The following is a 16,261-nucleotide window of genomic DNA, read 5'->3' as shown; positions in this document are numbered from 1 at the left end:
ACATAAGAACCAGAGCAACACATTTGTACAACAGAGAGTAAATGATGGCATAATCTTTTTTTTTCAAGAAGCCTTGTAGAGGCATCAGCACACTAGCATTTAAAAGACAACATGCTACTGCTAGTGGGCAGCAAAGCTAATCTTTTTAACAGGGACATAACAGTACAATTCATTTGATTGTATTGAAATGATAAGCCATTGATAAGGCTTAGCTTGTTTACAAGTAGTGACTCATACACAGGGTCTGTAATGACAGAGAAAATAAAGACACAGTTGAATAATAAAAGTGTTTACTTAGTGTTTTGCCATCAGTAAGTGTTACACGTTTGTCTTTTGCCCATTTGTTGTAATGATTTACATTATGTCTTTTCAGTGTTAGTACTGGTGTGCAGCTCTTCAGTGTTTAAGATGTGTCTCTTGTACATCTGAAAATGTGTGTAGCATGTTAATACCTGCTGCTTTTTGTACAAAATGTACATATATATTGTATAGAAGTATTTTGTATCTAGTCAAACATGGTTCAAGCACTATCCAGGGTCTTAACAGATGTTGTAGGAGCTCTTCGGTTTCCATATGAAATATCATTCCTGAAACTGTGACGTGTGAATGCATTACAGAGTGGTTTAATAACAGATACTGTCAGTCATTTGAATCGTTGTTCTCTTTCAAAAACCACAGGAGGAACACAGTTTAGATGTCCTCTCAGTGTTGCCTTGTTTTTATTTTTGGATCATCAGTAGGGCTATGTTTAGTGTACAGTTTTTATGGAAATAACTCACTGTACTAATAGAAACCCATGCATAATTTACTTCATCCCTATTTGAATATTTTTATCTGAAACTGTCTGCCTGCCTGCACAATGGTATCTTCATTCAGAGAGTAATATAAAAAGATATATTGGGATGAATCTTGCATGTAAGTGAGCATGAACATAGAGTCTATATATATATATATATATATATATATATATATATATATATATATATATAAACTATTTCATGAAAATTAAGCTATATTTAGGACCTTTAAAGGTTTTTGCACTGTGAAATTATTTTTATGTTTTCAACTCCAGTTTTTATCACTGTAATGCAAACAAAACTTATTTGCAGTATTGTAACTTGGAATAAAAAGTAATTGGGATAGTAAAGTATACATATATATATATATATATATATATATATATATATATATATATATATATATATATATATCATGACAGTATTTAACAATGAAGATTTAAACTGTAAATAAAATGATGTCATATAGTAAAAAAAATCAAATATCAAAGTAATTAGATTAATTATCGCCTTTAAGAACATTGAGAATTATATATATATATATATATATATATATATATATATATATATATATATATATATATATATATATATATATATATATGTGTGTACATATATGTACATATATATAAACATAATCTTAATTTTAATATATTCTTTAAAATGTTTATGGTCCTAAGATATGATTATCTTTATGCAATATTGAATTAAAATATAGTACATTTTTATTTTGGGGTGAAATATGACCTGACATTTTTTTGTGATATTCACCCAGCTAAAAAAAAACACTTGACCTCTGAGCAGTTTACATGTACTGCTTGAGATATCAGGCTTTTATGTTGAATGACTCCACTTTAGGGCCCAAGATCAGTCATTTTTCATAAAACACCATTAGTGACACTCTCATAGTGTTCCAATATTATATCTCTTTCAAGTTTCTAATTTACAACTGTGATCAACAAATTAAAAAAGAAATAAAAGGTCTTGCACTGGGGATGTTTCCCCTTAAGAAAATCCTGCTTTTTCTTTTTTCCTTTTTTTTGTCATTCTCAGAGATTACTTTTAATTTTATGAATGTAAAAAAATAAAATAATAAAATATAAAAAAAACATTCTGGTTATTTCAATTTTCAATATTTGAATGCAGTGCTTTCTCAACTCACTATATCAGAAAATGTTTGTCTGTGAAGATGTTGATATATTGCTTCATGCCAGTCACATGTGCCACTAAATGTAGAAGTTTCTAAATGATTCACATGTTGGAGAATGTTCTGTGCTATAGGCGTCAAGACTAATGACGTTGTTAGGATGTGATTCACATGGTAATATCTCTATTTTTAACACATTTCTCCTACATACATTTTGTGCTATTCACTAATCATTACTGTTTCGTTTCAAGTAAAAATAAGTCACAAATGAGCTATTGCAAGCAGTCACACATGACCAGTAGCCCATATTAATTCATTTAATAACTTTTTCCCCATTTATTTATGTCTTAGGGATTAAAAAATGCTCTGGTAATATGGCTTATTGTGTTTTATCACCATTTAGGACGTAATGTTCTTCTTTGAGGTGGAAAAGAGAAACAGAAAAACTGAAATAGCTCTATACAGTCCATTAGAGAGACCCAAGTTACTACACTGAGTCAAGAAAGTCCTCTCAGACACAGGCCTGGTTCTGGAGACTCGAACGTGTTGGATTGAAAATACAAGCCAGATCAAACCATACACACATTTAAACAGAGAGAAGGAGACAGCTAAGTAAATTGGTCCCTAAAAGAGAACAGTCACACACTGTGACTAGTCCTAACCATGTTTGAAATCTATGTCTGCATGGAGACAGACAGTCACGGACAAACTAGGTGACCATATTACAGTTGTTTTCAGTCCTGATCCTGGGGACCCACGGCTATGTACATTCTGTATATATCTCTTATCTGACACACTCAGCCAATTTTCATGGATCTCTTTCCTAACTAACTGATTATCTGAATCAGGTTTGTTAAATAAAGGAGACACACAAAATATGCAGAGTGGTGGGTCTCCAGGACCAGGATTGAAACCATCTGCCCTATTGCACACTAATAAACAGAAACAGGTCTCCACTGACTGACAGCTTGCCATACTTATGGGTGAATCTTATGCAACCTGTCAATATACTTGAAACCTTATGAAACCTATAGTCTCTCAACAATCATGTAACACTTGACTGGAGTAATGGCTTCCGAGAATTTAGCTTTCCCATCACAGAATTAAATGAATAAATTACATTTTAAAATATATTGAAATATAATAATTGAATGAAATCACAATGAAAAAAAAACTAATATGCAAATGTCCTCAAAATTGGACTCTTCGTTGTTTATTTCAATACTACAACAAGTGTATACATGTTCTCTCGCGCCAGCTAAGGTCTCTAAATGAGCTCTGCATTGTCATGTCAAAAATAGCCTAATAAATAAAAAACATAAATACATATTAAACAACAACAACAAAAGGTCATTCTCCAAACCTGCATCTTCTCTGTTCCTCTCCGGTGGCATGAATTGCCAGCCTCCAAACTGCTGAGACCATCACATCCTTCAAGAAGCAGCTGAAGACAAGACCGTTTTCACCAAAACGTACCATAGACATACAGATACTTTACAATTAGCTAAATACTTTATTCATACATGTAGATGTTTTAAACCTCCTATTTTTTTTTTTTTTTTTTTTTTACTGTATTTAGAAATGATCTCAAACATTTCTCAGATATTAAAAACAAATAAATAAATAAAAATTGGCATTGGAACTATTTAATTTGTCTATATTATATTATATACATATATTATTATTATTATTATTATTATTATTATTGCTATTATGAACACCGGATAACTCTCATCAATAAGGTTTTTTTTTTTCTTTCGGCGCGTTTTTCTGACGTCATTCTGAGCTGCCCTCCAAACCCACAGTCTATGCTCCAGACGCGCTGCTCAACTTGAGTTTGTTATGAAACCTATTTTGTAACACGGTAAACCTGGGTGATATTTGTTTGCCCACACTCAACCTGGAAAACAACGGGGAGCACTTGACCAGGTTCCCAATAGCACACTCAGCTCCATAAATGTTTCCAGCCTGTAGATATTACCTTCAAGGTAACGTTACTGTCACACTTTCACTGTCATGTAAAGCGAAACAACTAAATGTTGTAAACATTTGCTGCTATAAACCTGAGAGCATGTTAAGTCTCTTACTAAGTTGTTATTGCCCACGTTTGCATCGATTCATGTTTGAAATTGTAGATTTATCTGTTAGCTAATACAATGTTGCAGATGTTCGGCTCACAGGGAAAATAGGGCAAAGGTCACTCGAATATCGGTCAGAGCGGATGTGTCCTTCTGTCGCATTAATCATGTGTACACGCATTAAATAGACTGTATACATGAAACTGAATTTTGTAAGCAAAGGAAGACCGCTTACAAGTCGGTTTGCTTCTTTTAGAAGAGTACCTTATTTGGCCTGTTACCTAAGGGAGGATTTTGTAATAGTTTATACTATTGATCCATTTAATTTTGATCAATTGTATTGATATAATAACATGCATAATGGACAGTGTATGTACACAGTGTGTTTTTAATACTAAAGTGTAGGTTAATCTGACATTTAAGTTAATGTGTAACTGTATGGGTCTTGTCTTGTTCTGTTTGTGGTCTAATTGTTTTGCCTTTTATTTGTTTTTTTGAAGCACGGAGGTGTATACGTACACTGAAGGCGGTTCAAGTGGGGCATGTCGCTCCTCAGGTGTACTCCACACGGCATTCCTCCTCCACTGCCCCACGTATTACCACTCATTACACAGTGTACCCCAGAGATAAGGACCCACGATGGGAAGGTCAGTTCTGTGCTAACTGTTTCTTTACTGTACTCTCTTTAGAGGTGAGAGTGAACACACGTGATAGGATAGGACAGACATCATTTCAGATTCTGGGTTTTATGCACAAGACTGATAATCTTTTAATTTAAGAGAGAATAAATTTGTTTAAAGTCTGCAAGAGTACAATTCAATCAAAAGAAAATGGGAGAAGTCATAGAAAAGTTGATTGTCATGAATGAAAAGATTTCTAAACCGTAATATTTTAATTGTGTTGGTTATCCGGTCTGTCTGGAAGTACAAGAGTAAGAAAAAAACTGAAACGGGTTTCTTCAGGTGTCTTGGAAACGTTGCCACAGTTCTTCTGGATTTAGTCTGTCTCAGTTTTTTTCTGTCCCAATTTTTTACTGGCTTAAAACCATTTTCTGTTGCGGAAAATACTGTATAAATACAAATATTTATTTGATCACCTGCTGATTTTGTAAGTTTACCCAGGAGTCTGTAATTTTTATGGTAGGTTTATTTTAACAGATAGAGACAGAATATCAAACAAACAATACAGAAAAAAAAACATTAAATAAAGGTTTGAAATTTTAGATTTACATTTCAGTGACTGAAATGAGTATTTGATCCCCTACCAACCCCTTCCTTGGGTTGGAATGGAATGGAATGGAATGGAACCCCTTACATTCCAATTTTTTTTTAATGGAAGATACAGATTGGGTGGATATGTTTTTTTTACACCTAACAAGCTGACATTAAGAGTAACATCTTAAAGTGACAGGACTAATCTGTGTTCCTCATGGGCACATAACCAATCTTTGGGAGCCAGAATTCATGCTGGTTGGTAAGGGATCAAATACCTATTTCACTCACTGTTTATATATATTATTGTCTGTATATTGTCTCTCTCTGTCTCTCTCTCTCTCTCTCTCTCTCTAAATATATAGTCTGTGTGATTTATAAATATATAATAATGATTTATAATATTACATACCGTACCTCTCCATATTATATTAGCACCCTCTATTTTCCTTTTCAAGTCTGCTTTAAAGAATTGCAGACTTAAAGGTATAAATGAAAATTCTGTCATTAATTACTCATTAATTACCTCATGTCATTCCAAACCCATAAGACGGCCATAAGACATTCATATTCGGAACAAAATATATTTTTGTTAAAACCCGAGAACTTTTGGCAACCAGTGAACTACAGGATAAAACATAAAACTCTCGTATATGTTTTTAAAGCAGTGCATGGACTGGCCCCTGCTTATGGAAGCATATGGGTAGCATTATTCAATTTGGAATGTAATATGCAAAATGACAATGCAATATGTAAAATGGCAATGCATTTCTGTATTTACATTTACATTTTCCAATACATTTGTGCAATGTTTGGTGCAAAATTAAAATTAAATTACATAATTTTCATTTGCCATTTCATACACCATTTTTAATACTAATTTTAACGCTTTATAAGTTGCAAAATTAAAATGAAAATGTATTACAGAAATGATTAGATATGTCTAACATGTTCAAGCAAAAACTGTGGCAAAATGATCATTTAAATGCTATTTTTCTTAAATGCATTAACACTCTCAGTCAAGACACTTACGATTGCATTTTCATTCAATGTCCCGCAATGAATGTAGCAAAATTCAATGTGCACATTGAAAATGCATTCCGAGCCGATCACGTCTCCGCCCCCTCCCGACACGTCAATCACTGCGTGAGCAAGGCGGGGCTTGCAGAAGGTCAAGAGATTCAAATCTCAAGAAGAGGATTCAAGTGAGAGAACATGGACAAGACCGTTGGCCCGTGTACGTTTTGATCATTTCGGTTTATGGCTTCAATATTTCATTCGCACTTGTGGGCGGAGCTGAAACGCTGCTTTCATCTGATTGGTCGAATTGCTCCAGCTTTAGCTCGGTCTTTTCATTCTTTCAGGCAGAATAAGAGTCAGTGCGAGTGAAGCACTGTAATGTCTGAAACTACACTCACTGTTAATTAGCATAATATTTTAATCAGATGTAGCTGGGCACGTAATTCGTGCTGCTGCGACTTGCAAGAGACCCCGTTAAATTATTTCTTGGTTGTATACTGTATTGTATAAATATTGTCCCACTGATAAAAACAGTGCAAATAGTTCTGTCTCCTTGGATAACAGTGAAGTGGAAATAAATATAGTTAAATTTATTAAATAAAATTAAATAGGATTTTTTGGGAAGGTAAGTCTGGCCAGTTATACAGCAACACGAGTCAGACGAGTCTGAAGATCTGAGCTGAATTTGGTGAAACATTAAAGTTCTAGTCTGTGTCAATTACTCTCATAATAAATAATAATAATAATAATGTTACCCGTATTTTTCGATATAAGTTGCATCAGTCCAAAAATACGTCATGACAAGGAAAAAAACATATATAAGTCGCATTTATTCAGAACCAAGAGAAAACATTACCGTCTACAGCCGCGAGAGGGCGCTCTGGGGTACAGGAGCACTGAGCAGCACAGAGCTAATTTTACTATTTTTATTTAGAAATGTAACTATATTTTTACAATTATTTATTAATGTCACACACACATACCTAGTGCCTTATGACTTAAAATATGAGAGTGGTAAATGTTACAGACATGGAACTGTTCAGTCTATTATTGATTTTTATTTCCACTTCACTTTTATCCAAAGAGAGAGAACTATTTGCACTGTTTTTATCAGTGGGACAATATTCATACAATACTAAAACCTAGAAATAATTTGCAGGTCGCAGCAGCACGAATTATGTGCCCAGCTACATCTGATTCAAATATTATGCTAATTAACAGTGAGCGGTGGTTTCAGACATTACGGTGCTTCACTCGCATTGACTCTTATTCTGCCTGAAAGAATGAAAAGACAGAGTTGAAGGTTGAGCGATTCGACCAATCAGATGAAAGCAGCATTTCAGCTCTGCCCACAAGTGCGAATGAAATATTGAAGCCATAAACCGAAATGATCAAAGCGTACACGGACCAACGGTCTTGTCCATGTTCTCTCACTTGAATCCTCTTCTTGAGATTTGAGTCTCTGACCTTCTGCAAGCCCCGCCTTGTTCACGCAGTGATTGACATGGCGCGAGGGGGCGGAGACGTGATCGGCTCGGAATGCATTTTCAATGTGCACATTGAATTTTGCTACATTCATTGCGGGACATTGAATGAAAATGCAATCGTAAGTGTCTTGACTGTGAGTGTTAATGCATTTAAGAAAAATAGCATTTAAATGATCATTTTGCCACAGTTTTTGCTTGAACATGTTATACATATCTAATCATTTCTGTAATACATTTTCATTTTAATTTTGCAACTTATAAAGCGTTACAATTAGTATTCATTTTACATATTAAAACTGGTGTATGAAATGGCAAATGAAAATTATGTTATTTAATTTTCATTTTCATTTTGCACCAAACGTTGCACAAATGTATTGGAAAATGTAAATACAGAAATGCATTGTCATTTTACATATTGCATTGTCATTTTGAATATTACATCCCAAATTAAATAATGCTACTCATTTGCTTCCATACCTGCTTACCTGTCTGAGCTCAATGCTGTTCGTCAAGCACCTACCGTAGGTCTCTAAGATCCAATAATAAGTTATTGCTTACTGTCCCTCCTACTCATTTAAAGTTGAAAGGGGATCAGGCAGGCCTTTGCTGTTGCAGGGCCGAGGCTCCTGGAATAGTCTTCCTCAGGAACTTAGAGAGGTCGCATCTTTAAATGCTTTTAAAATTAAGTCAAAAACGACTTCTTGTCTTTAGCCTTTGAGAGGGTGGGCTAGTCTTTGTTGTTTAATAGGATGTGTCTTGTTTTAAGTTGTGTGTTTTACTGAAGTGTCTTTTGATTGTACTGCACTTTGGTCTGCAGGTGCAGTTGTAAAGTGTTGTATAATTAAAGTGAATGAATGAATGAAGGAACTTTCTGACCCTGCATGCATAGATAGCAACGCAACTGACAAGTTCAAGGTCCAGAGAGGTAGTAAGGACACAGATAAATTAGTCCATCTGACATCAGTGGTTCAACCTTAACTTTATTAAGCTACGGGAATAGTTTTTTATGTGCAAAAAAAATATAATGACTTTAATAAAAATGTATTCTCTTCTCTTAATTTTAGTCTCTGTTGCATCTTTTTCTGCTTGTAAACAAGGCACAGTGCATCCGGGTTTTGTGTCAGAATGCCGGCTCCTGCTTCAGCAGCACCACACGCATGCATCGTGGTACTCTAGCGAACTCTCGGAAGAGACGAAGTTGTTGAATAAAGTCATTATTTGTTAGTTTTCTTTGCGCACAAAAAGTATTCTGGTAGCTTCATAAGCTCCACAACCATGGTTGATGTCACACATTGTCATTTTGTATTAAAAACAGATAATTGAGATTGACGCTGTGATTGTCCATTTTCATATGTTCAGAAATAGAAATGGAACGCTTCGCTGATGAGGCAGATGTTGTCATTGTCGGTGGTGGACCAGCTGGCCTGTCAGCAGCCATCCGGCTGAAGCAGCTGGCCAATCAGCATGAGAAGGAGCTGCGAGTTTGTGTGGTGGAGAAGGCATCTCAGATAGGAGCTCACACGTTATCTGGAGCATGTCTAGAGCCCACTGCACTCAACGAGCTTATTCCAGACTGGAAGGACAGAGGGGTACAAACAAACACACACATGCATACTGTACCACACATATGATCTCTTAACACACAACAATCCAGGCGTACATGGTGCGAATTCGGACGCTCGGGAGGTCGTAGGCCATTGCACACATTATGAGACAGTTAACCTACAGAAACTGTAATTAAAACTTTAAAAACACTGCATTGTTTTCTTTTTATAAATAAAAAAAGATGAATCAAGTAAAGTTATTAAATATATTCAGTCAAGATCAGTGAATGATTTTCTTTTGTTCTTTGATTAACATTAATGACAGGCAGCGCGTTTACTAGGCTGTTGTCTCTTTAAGCAAAAATACTGTACATGTGTGTTTTCTTTCTCATCTGTTTACGTTCACGTAAGACAAAAACGGCTGCGTTTATGATGATATACTGATGTAGTTTTCTGTATCGTAGTTTCGACTCGGAACAACCTTTTCTACAGTTAAAATACACAGAACAGTCCAAGAATGGACACAAACCGGGAACCCGCAGCGCGAAAGCCGACCGCTGCTCCATGTGCGCTGCACACAAACATGCTATAATAAGTTTTGAGATTCTAAGCTACTTTAGTGATAAATCACAGGACAGCGCTGACAACTAGTTTCTGTGTTCCTCTGTCCGCGCGATCTTCATAGCTAACGTTACTGTTTATATGAGTGTTCGTGCCACAATGCAGCTGCGCGAACATGGTAGCTCGATATAAGAATACACATCCGTTCATCTAATCGCTTGAATGTCCAAACCATAAAACAAATACAACTGACAAAGTTTAGTGAAGACGCAAAGCTCACCGCTCAGACCGCTTTGCTTTTATGCCACTGACTGGAGAGCAGAGTCATGTGGCTACACACGAGCTAGTATGCTTTTAAGGGGGAAGTGTTAACAGGATTAAAAAACCGAAATAACCGACATGGGAAAATTACGTCGGTTAGAGGTTATGAATTTCGGTTTTGATTATTTTTCGATTAATCGTCCAGCCCTAAGTTAACCTGATAATCATGTTTAAGCAGTGGATACACAGCACAACTGTACTAAATAGCAAGCCAGCAGCAATTGAGCATTTGTGCTAAACAGAGATATAGAGCTTTTCAATGTTTCTGCTATATAGCTTCAGATAGAAAATGAAATCAAAAGATGAGTGTGCAAATGATTTGGTGATTTGCAAGGACAGTCCATGTCCCACAGGGGTGTTTAAATGAAAGAGGTGTTTATGTTAGAATCCACTCACTGCTCGCAAAGAGTTTTGTCCAGCGCATAATTCTGTACGCTTGCAAATCATATTACAAAATGTAGACACGATGTAAAAAAAGAAACAAAGAAAAAGTAGATTCATTGTACAGTGTAGAGAGCTAATTATAACTTAACTTTGCAAAATTGCAATGAACTAAAATGAGTGACAGCTTTTTAGTGATTATAAAAGGGAGTGCTCTTTGTGCCATAGCTATGAATGGCACAAAATAGATGTGCATTAAGGCTAGAGCACCCTCATTTATTTCAGAAGCACCTTCAGTGGAGCAGAGAACAGCATAGCCATTCCTTTCAACAAAAACAATTACAGAGATTTGTGTGTGTGTGCCTGTGTTACAGCATGATATGGGATCGTCTAGTAGACATTGATCTATAATAATATACATAGATCTAGCGTATGTGATTTGCTAATATGCAATAATATACAAGCATCAACAATTCGCACCATGTACACGTTGGCTTACTCGTAGGCATATTCTGATTGTGTTGACACATGGACCACAACAAAAAGATGGACATGATGGGTAAGACACTGATTTTGATTCATGTCTAACAGGCACCACTGAACACTCCAGTTACAGAGGACAAGTTTTCCATTTTGACAGAAAAATACCGCATTCCCGTTCCAATATTACCTGGTAGGTGCATAAGACCCACTTTAGAGAGTTAAAGAGCATCACACAATGAGAGTTACATAATGTCGAAAAAATAAAATAGATATGTTCTACATGTGACACAATGTCCTGAATGGTTTTGTAGCCTATACAAACTATTAAAGCTTTTTAAGACTTGAGTCACATAGATTCTACTAAATGCAATTTGTGAACAGGACTTCCAATGAATAACCATGGAAACTACCTAGTTCGTCTGGGGCATTTTGTACGCTGGCTTGGGGAGCAGGCAGAGGAGCTGGGAGTGGAGCTGTATCCAGGCTACGCTGCAGCTGAGGTCAGATTGCCTTCCTTGTCTGATTGCTTTTATTAATAAGGCCTGCTTGTGTACTTGGAATTTGTATTGTGAATGATGGTCTGGATTGTTAACTGAAAGTTCAGTGGACTATAATCATAACCTGAAATATGTTACTTCACTTCAGTGGCCTGTTGCATAAAGCTAGTTGAACAAACTCTGAGTTTCAGAGAAGGTTTAAAGTTGATTACACCAAAAAAATCCAACCTTGTTTAGATCAGGTTCAGCGTGCTCACAAAGCTCAATATAAACATTCTCTGTCATCTTAGAGCTTGATCTAGAATTTGTGATTAACTCTAGGGTGCTTTGCACAGCCAGTCACACAGAATAGCATAGTTTTGATTCACTTCTCGCAAGAGTCGGCACAATTCCCTTCTCTGTTTAAGATTAAGGATGTCGTTATTAAAAATATAATGAATTTAAATACATTTACAAGGCAGGAATAATCTCTGTTACTGCAGCAAAAGTTTGAGCAAATAATTATAATTAATATAATATGAATATTAGCAGCAAAAAATGGGCAATTTTGTCTTTAAAATTATTTCATCGTAAACTGCTTTAAATTGAAGCAAGAGATACAGGGCAGTGGCTTTATTGTATCAGATAAATGTCACTTTGCTTACAGCTGATTGGTCCAGTTTGGGTTTACAGATAAGTTTAAAATTGTGATTTAACAAATGTCATGGAAATGCATACAACTTTAAAAAACCCAGACATTTCTGTGATGTGTTTGTGTAGTTATTCTCAGATTGACTTGAAATTACACTCTATGAGTGTATATAATAAGTCTCTATTAAGTTATTTTTTAAATACCCAGCAATCAAAAATAGCTAAAAAGTCATTGAATACAGAAAGTTAATTGGTTAAAAGACAGGGAAATGCTTTATATGGGTTCTGTAAGTTGCTGTAGATAAAGTAATAAACAGATAAGTCAAAATAATAACATTTAAAATAAGACACATTGTGATATGTAGTTTTTTGTGATATAAAAATTTGCAGTTATAAGATCACATAATTCACATTATGAGAGTCACAATTATGAGATAAAAAATCTTACTGAGAGTTGAGTAGTTATGATGGTCACTTTACTCTTGTCACATTACAGATGACAAACTTGTATCAACCTTTCTTTCTTTCTTTTTTTTATTACACAGGTGTTGTTTCATGAGGATGGAAGTGTGAAGGGAATTGCAACCAATGATGTTGGTATTGGTAAAGATGGCTCTCCAAAGGTTTGTCATCACCATAAGTTATATATGTCAATATCCCCTCCAGAGCAGAATATACAAATGCCCTAAAGATGCACACAACAAAACACACCTTTTATGTGATTTTATTTTCATAAGAAAAATTATTCTAAAACAGTCTATTGAATGTTCACAACAAGGCTTAATGACTTTCCGAACTACAGTGGAATATTGCAGTAAGAAAAAATAAAAGGGTAACGGTGGGTTAAGTGATTCTGCTATGCAGATAGCATATTCGTGTGCTATTAACACCACATTTCACACTCTGTTGAACTCCTCCAGGATGTGTTTGAAAGAGGCATGGAGCTCCACGCTAAGGTCACTCTGTTTGGCGAAGGCTGCCACGGACATCTGGCCAAGCAACTCTACAAGCAGTTCAATCTCAGGGAGAACTGTGAACCGCAGACGTATGCGATCGGTCTCAAAGAGGTACAAAAACACCCTCGCTTGGATGGTTTTTTTAAACTTGCATACATGAAAATTTCCATGTTCAGATTGATTTCACTGTTTCTCTTTCACTGACAACATTTGTAGTGATATCAGTTAGTTCATTTTCACGTTTGAGGTCATTGCTTTCATTAAAAAGCTTGATGCAATTTTTAATTAACTGTTTATTTTAAACATAATAAACAATATTTAATATACAAATAATTAATAATAATAATACAAAATCTGCTTTCTTCTAGCTTTGGGTTATTGATGAGAAGAAGTGGTGCCCAGGACGGGCGGAGCACTCGGTCGGCTGGCCTCTGAACAGGAACACATACGGAGGGTCCTTCCTGTACCACCTCAATGAGGGAGAACCGCTGGTGGCCCTGGGATTTGTTGTAAGTCATCTTATTCCTGAGCCATCTGGGTCAAACTCTGACTGAAGTATTTCATTGGACTCGCAAGAGTCCTCTTTGAAGCTTTTCTCTTGAAGCAGAATGTTCTGGATTGATGTGTTTGTCAGAATGCTTTGATCTCTATAGATATTATTGACCACATTCATCATGTTCTTTCATGGGTGAAAATTATAGGCAAGAGAGTATGAAAAGGCTATCAAAGTTTGAAGTTGTTCTTGGTCAGGGTCACAAGGATAATATCAAAATAGAATTTTTTTTTTCACTCACTTTTAAAAGAGGCATGTTACGGAATGCTTCGGATTTGTAGAAAATGGTCTCAATTCCAGATGTCTTGAGGAGTTCCGCAGTGATGATGGGCTATTATCTAATGTCATCATGGCCTAGGATGGTACTGAATCTGATTGGTTACAATTATTGGTCACAAATACTATTGCATTGTAGTTCTTCTCTTGACTCATCTTAGCAGGCAAGTCAAGAAATGTCTCCTTTATTTATATAGCGCTTTATTCAATACTGATTGTGTCAAAGCAGCTTTACAGTGTCAAACAGGAAAATAGTTGGTCAATAATGCAAGAGGACAATAACAAAGAATCATTTTTTTACAGCTAAAGTCAGTTCACTGATGATTACGTGCAGTTCATCTCTCTGTAAGGCAACATTATAAGGAGGGTGGAGCTTTGCAAAGTGTCAGTGCAGTTACTCTATTATGTTGAACTGCAGATATGTTTGTACATGTCTCCTCAGGTAGGTTTGGACTATACTAATCCTTACCTGAGCCCGTTCAGGGAATTCCAGCGTTGGAAACATCATCCCTCTATAATGTCTACCCTGGAGGGTGGCAACAGGATAGCATATGGAGCCAGGGCCCTCAACGAAGGAGGTTTTCAGGCATGTCAGCGACTTGAAATTCTTTATTTAAATTCTTCCGTCTTTTTGTCTTTTAAAGTCACATCCATGATCTCTCCTCCAGTCGATTCCTAAACTGACGTTCCCTGGCGGCATGCTGATAGGGTGTAGTCCGGGCTTCATGAATGTGCCCAAGATCAAAGGCACACACACAGCCATGAAGAGTGGCATGTTGGCAGCAGAGACTGCCTTCAGCAAAATCACAGATGAGAACCTGCAGTCAGAAACAGCAGGTAGCCAGCCTAGACATCTTTGCAAATTAGCTGAGGTGTAACTCACAGTGGATTAAAGATATTCTCAGGATTCTCAGATTTTTTCCCCCCTCTGTTAGGTCTCTATATTCCTGAATATAAGGAAGCTTTGGAAAAGTCCTGGATCTGGAAGGAGTTGTATGCTGTGAGGAACATCAGACCATCTTTCCATAACTACTTTGGGCTCTACGGAGGGATGTTGTACACTGGAATTTTCTACTGGTTTTTGAGAGGAAAAGAACCATGGACTCTGAAACATAATGGTAAGAAGTAAGAACAAAGAAACATCAAAAGCTTTTAGTTGAGATCATTGTATCAAAGACAACATTGCAAATAGATGCTAATTCAGTTTCATGAGCTATAAAGGCATTACAATGTATTTGTATTTTATTGAAATGATGTGTATATTTTTAGGGCAAAAGAAAGGGGGCAGGAGGAGTGAAATTGTTTTCACTGGCTAATGGCTAATTATTTAAAGATTATTTTTAATCTAATGGATACTTTGAAGAATTTAATGTGTAATATATATACATATATTATCATATATAATATGAGTGAATTCTTGACATTTAGATTTAGATATGTGGTTGCAACTTTAAGGAATTCTGAAAAAGAACTAGAAGTGCATGGGTTTTTAGACTGTTTAGCATAGATCCTTGCAACTTTCTGGTGACTTTTCATAGTTTGTGTTATTTCCTTTAATAAAATATTAATTATTCAAAATGTAGAAAAATAAATGTTCTGATATCGTCCAAAACCTCACTTTGTCCAAGGCATTTCTAAACTTTTGGAGGTTTCTAATCCTTTTTTTTAATATATAATCATTGAACTAAATATACTTGAGCACAAGTGTATATTCTGCTTTGTTCTCAAGTTTTGTCTAATTTCAGATTCACCTGCTCCTGTATGTAAAGAACTAACTGTGGCCTGCCAGAGGCCCCTTCCTGTCTGAGCAGGCAGTTCTTAGACAGAATTAGCTTCGGTATGGGCCAGACTTAATGCTGATAGTCAGACATGTTGCGATGCAAGACTACCTCTCAGTTCACTGCTGCACTGGGTTTCTGATTTCAGTCACCATTCAGTTGTATTTTATTCTAATGGGAAACAAATTAATATTCTGTAGGTCTAGACTCTGCTCAGCTGAAGCCGGCTAAAGACTGTGCACCCATCGAGTATCCGAAGCCCGATGGGAAGATCAGCTTTGATCTGTTGTCATCTGTAGCCTTGAGCGGGACCAATCATGAGCATGACCAGCCGCCACATCTAACGCTGAAAGACGACAGTGTTCCTGTGGCCCAAAACCTTGCGGTTTACGACGGCCCAGAGCAGAGGTTCTGTCCTGCTGGTATGTAACTAATCCACTCTGCTGCATTTAGCAGTGAGTCAATGGTAACCTACAAATTAGCCATTTGGTTGCACATAATAAAACACGATCAACCGTCTCATCAGTATGACACATTATGT

The 16,261-nt window shown here is 36.1% G+C and overlaps 1 protein-coding gene across 1 annotated transcript in view; it reads left to right on the top strand.

Annotated features, from left to right (window-relative positions):
* The first annotated feature begins 3,722 nt into the window (after nt 1-3,722).
* The window catches only part of LOC132113797 (electron transfer flavoprotein-ubiquinone oxidoreductase, mitochondrial-like), a 13,064-nt gene continuing 525 nt past the window's right edge, over nt 3,723-16,261 (top strand). Inside the window, exons 1-12 of the mRNA XM_059521806.1 lie at nt 3,723-3,932; nt 4,523-4,669; nt 9,100-9,329; nt 11,139-11,220; nt 11,412-11,530; nt 12,703-12,780; nt 13,078-13,224; nt 13,482-13,622; nt 14,385-14,528; nt 14,611-14,779; nt 14,878-15,060; nt 15,921-16,142. Of these exons, the coding sequence (XP_059377789.1) occupies nt 3,902-3,932; nt 4,523-4,669; nt 9,100-9,329; nt 11,139-11,220; nt 11,412-11,530; nt 12,703-12,780; nt 13,078-13,224; nt 13,482-13,622; nt 14,385-14,528; nt 14,611-14,779; nt 14,878-15,060; nt 15,921-16,142 (1,693 nt within the window). The 5' untranslated portion in view covers nt 3,723-3,901. The remainder of the gene's footprint in view (nt 3,933-4,522; nt 4,670-9,099; nt 9,330-11,138; nt 11,221-11,411; nt 11,531-12,702; nt 12,781-13,077; nt 13,225-13,481; nt 13,623-14,384; nt 14,529-14,610; nt 14,780-14,877; nt 15,061-15,920; nt 16,143-16,261) is intronic.

The sequence above is a fragment of the Carassius carassius genome, chromosome 33 (assembly GCF_963082965.1).
Source record: "Carassius carassius chromosome 33, fCarCar2.1, whole genome shotgun sequence".
NCBI lineage: Eukaryota > Metazoa > Chordata > Actinopteri > Cypriniformes > Cyprinidae > Carassius > Carassius carassius.
Note: the sequence above shows the minus strand (reverse complement) of the source record. Positions and strands in the feature narration are given on the sequence as shown.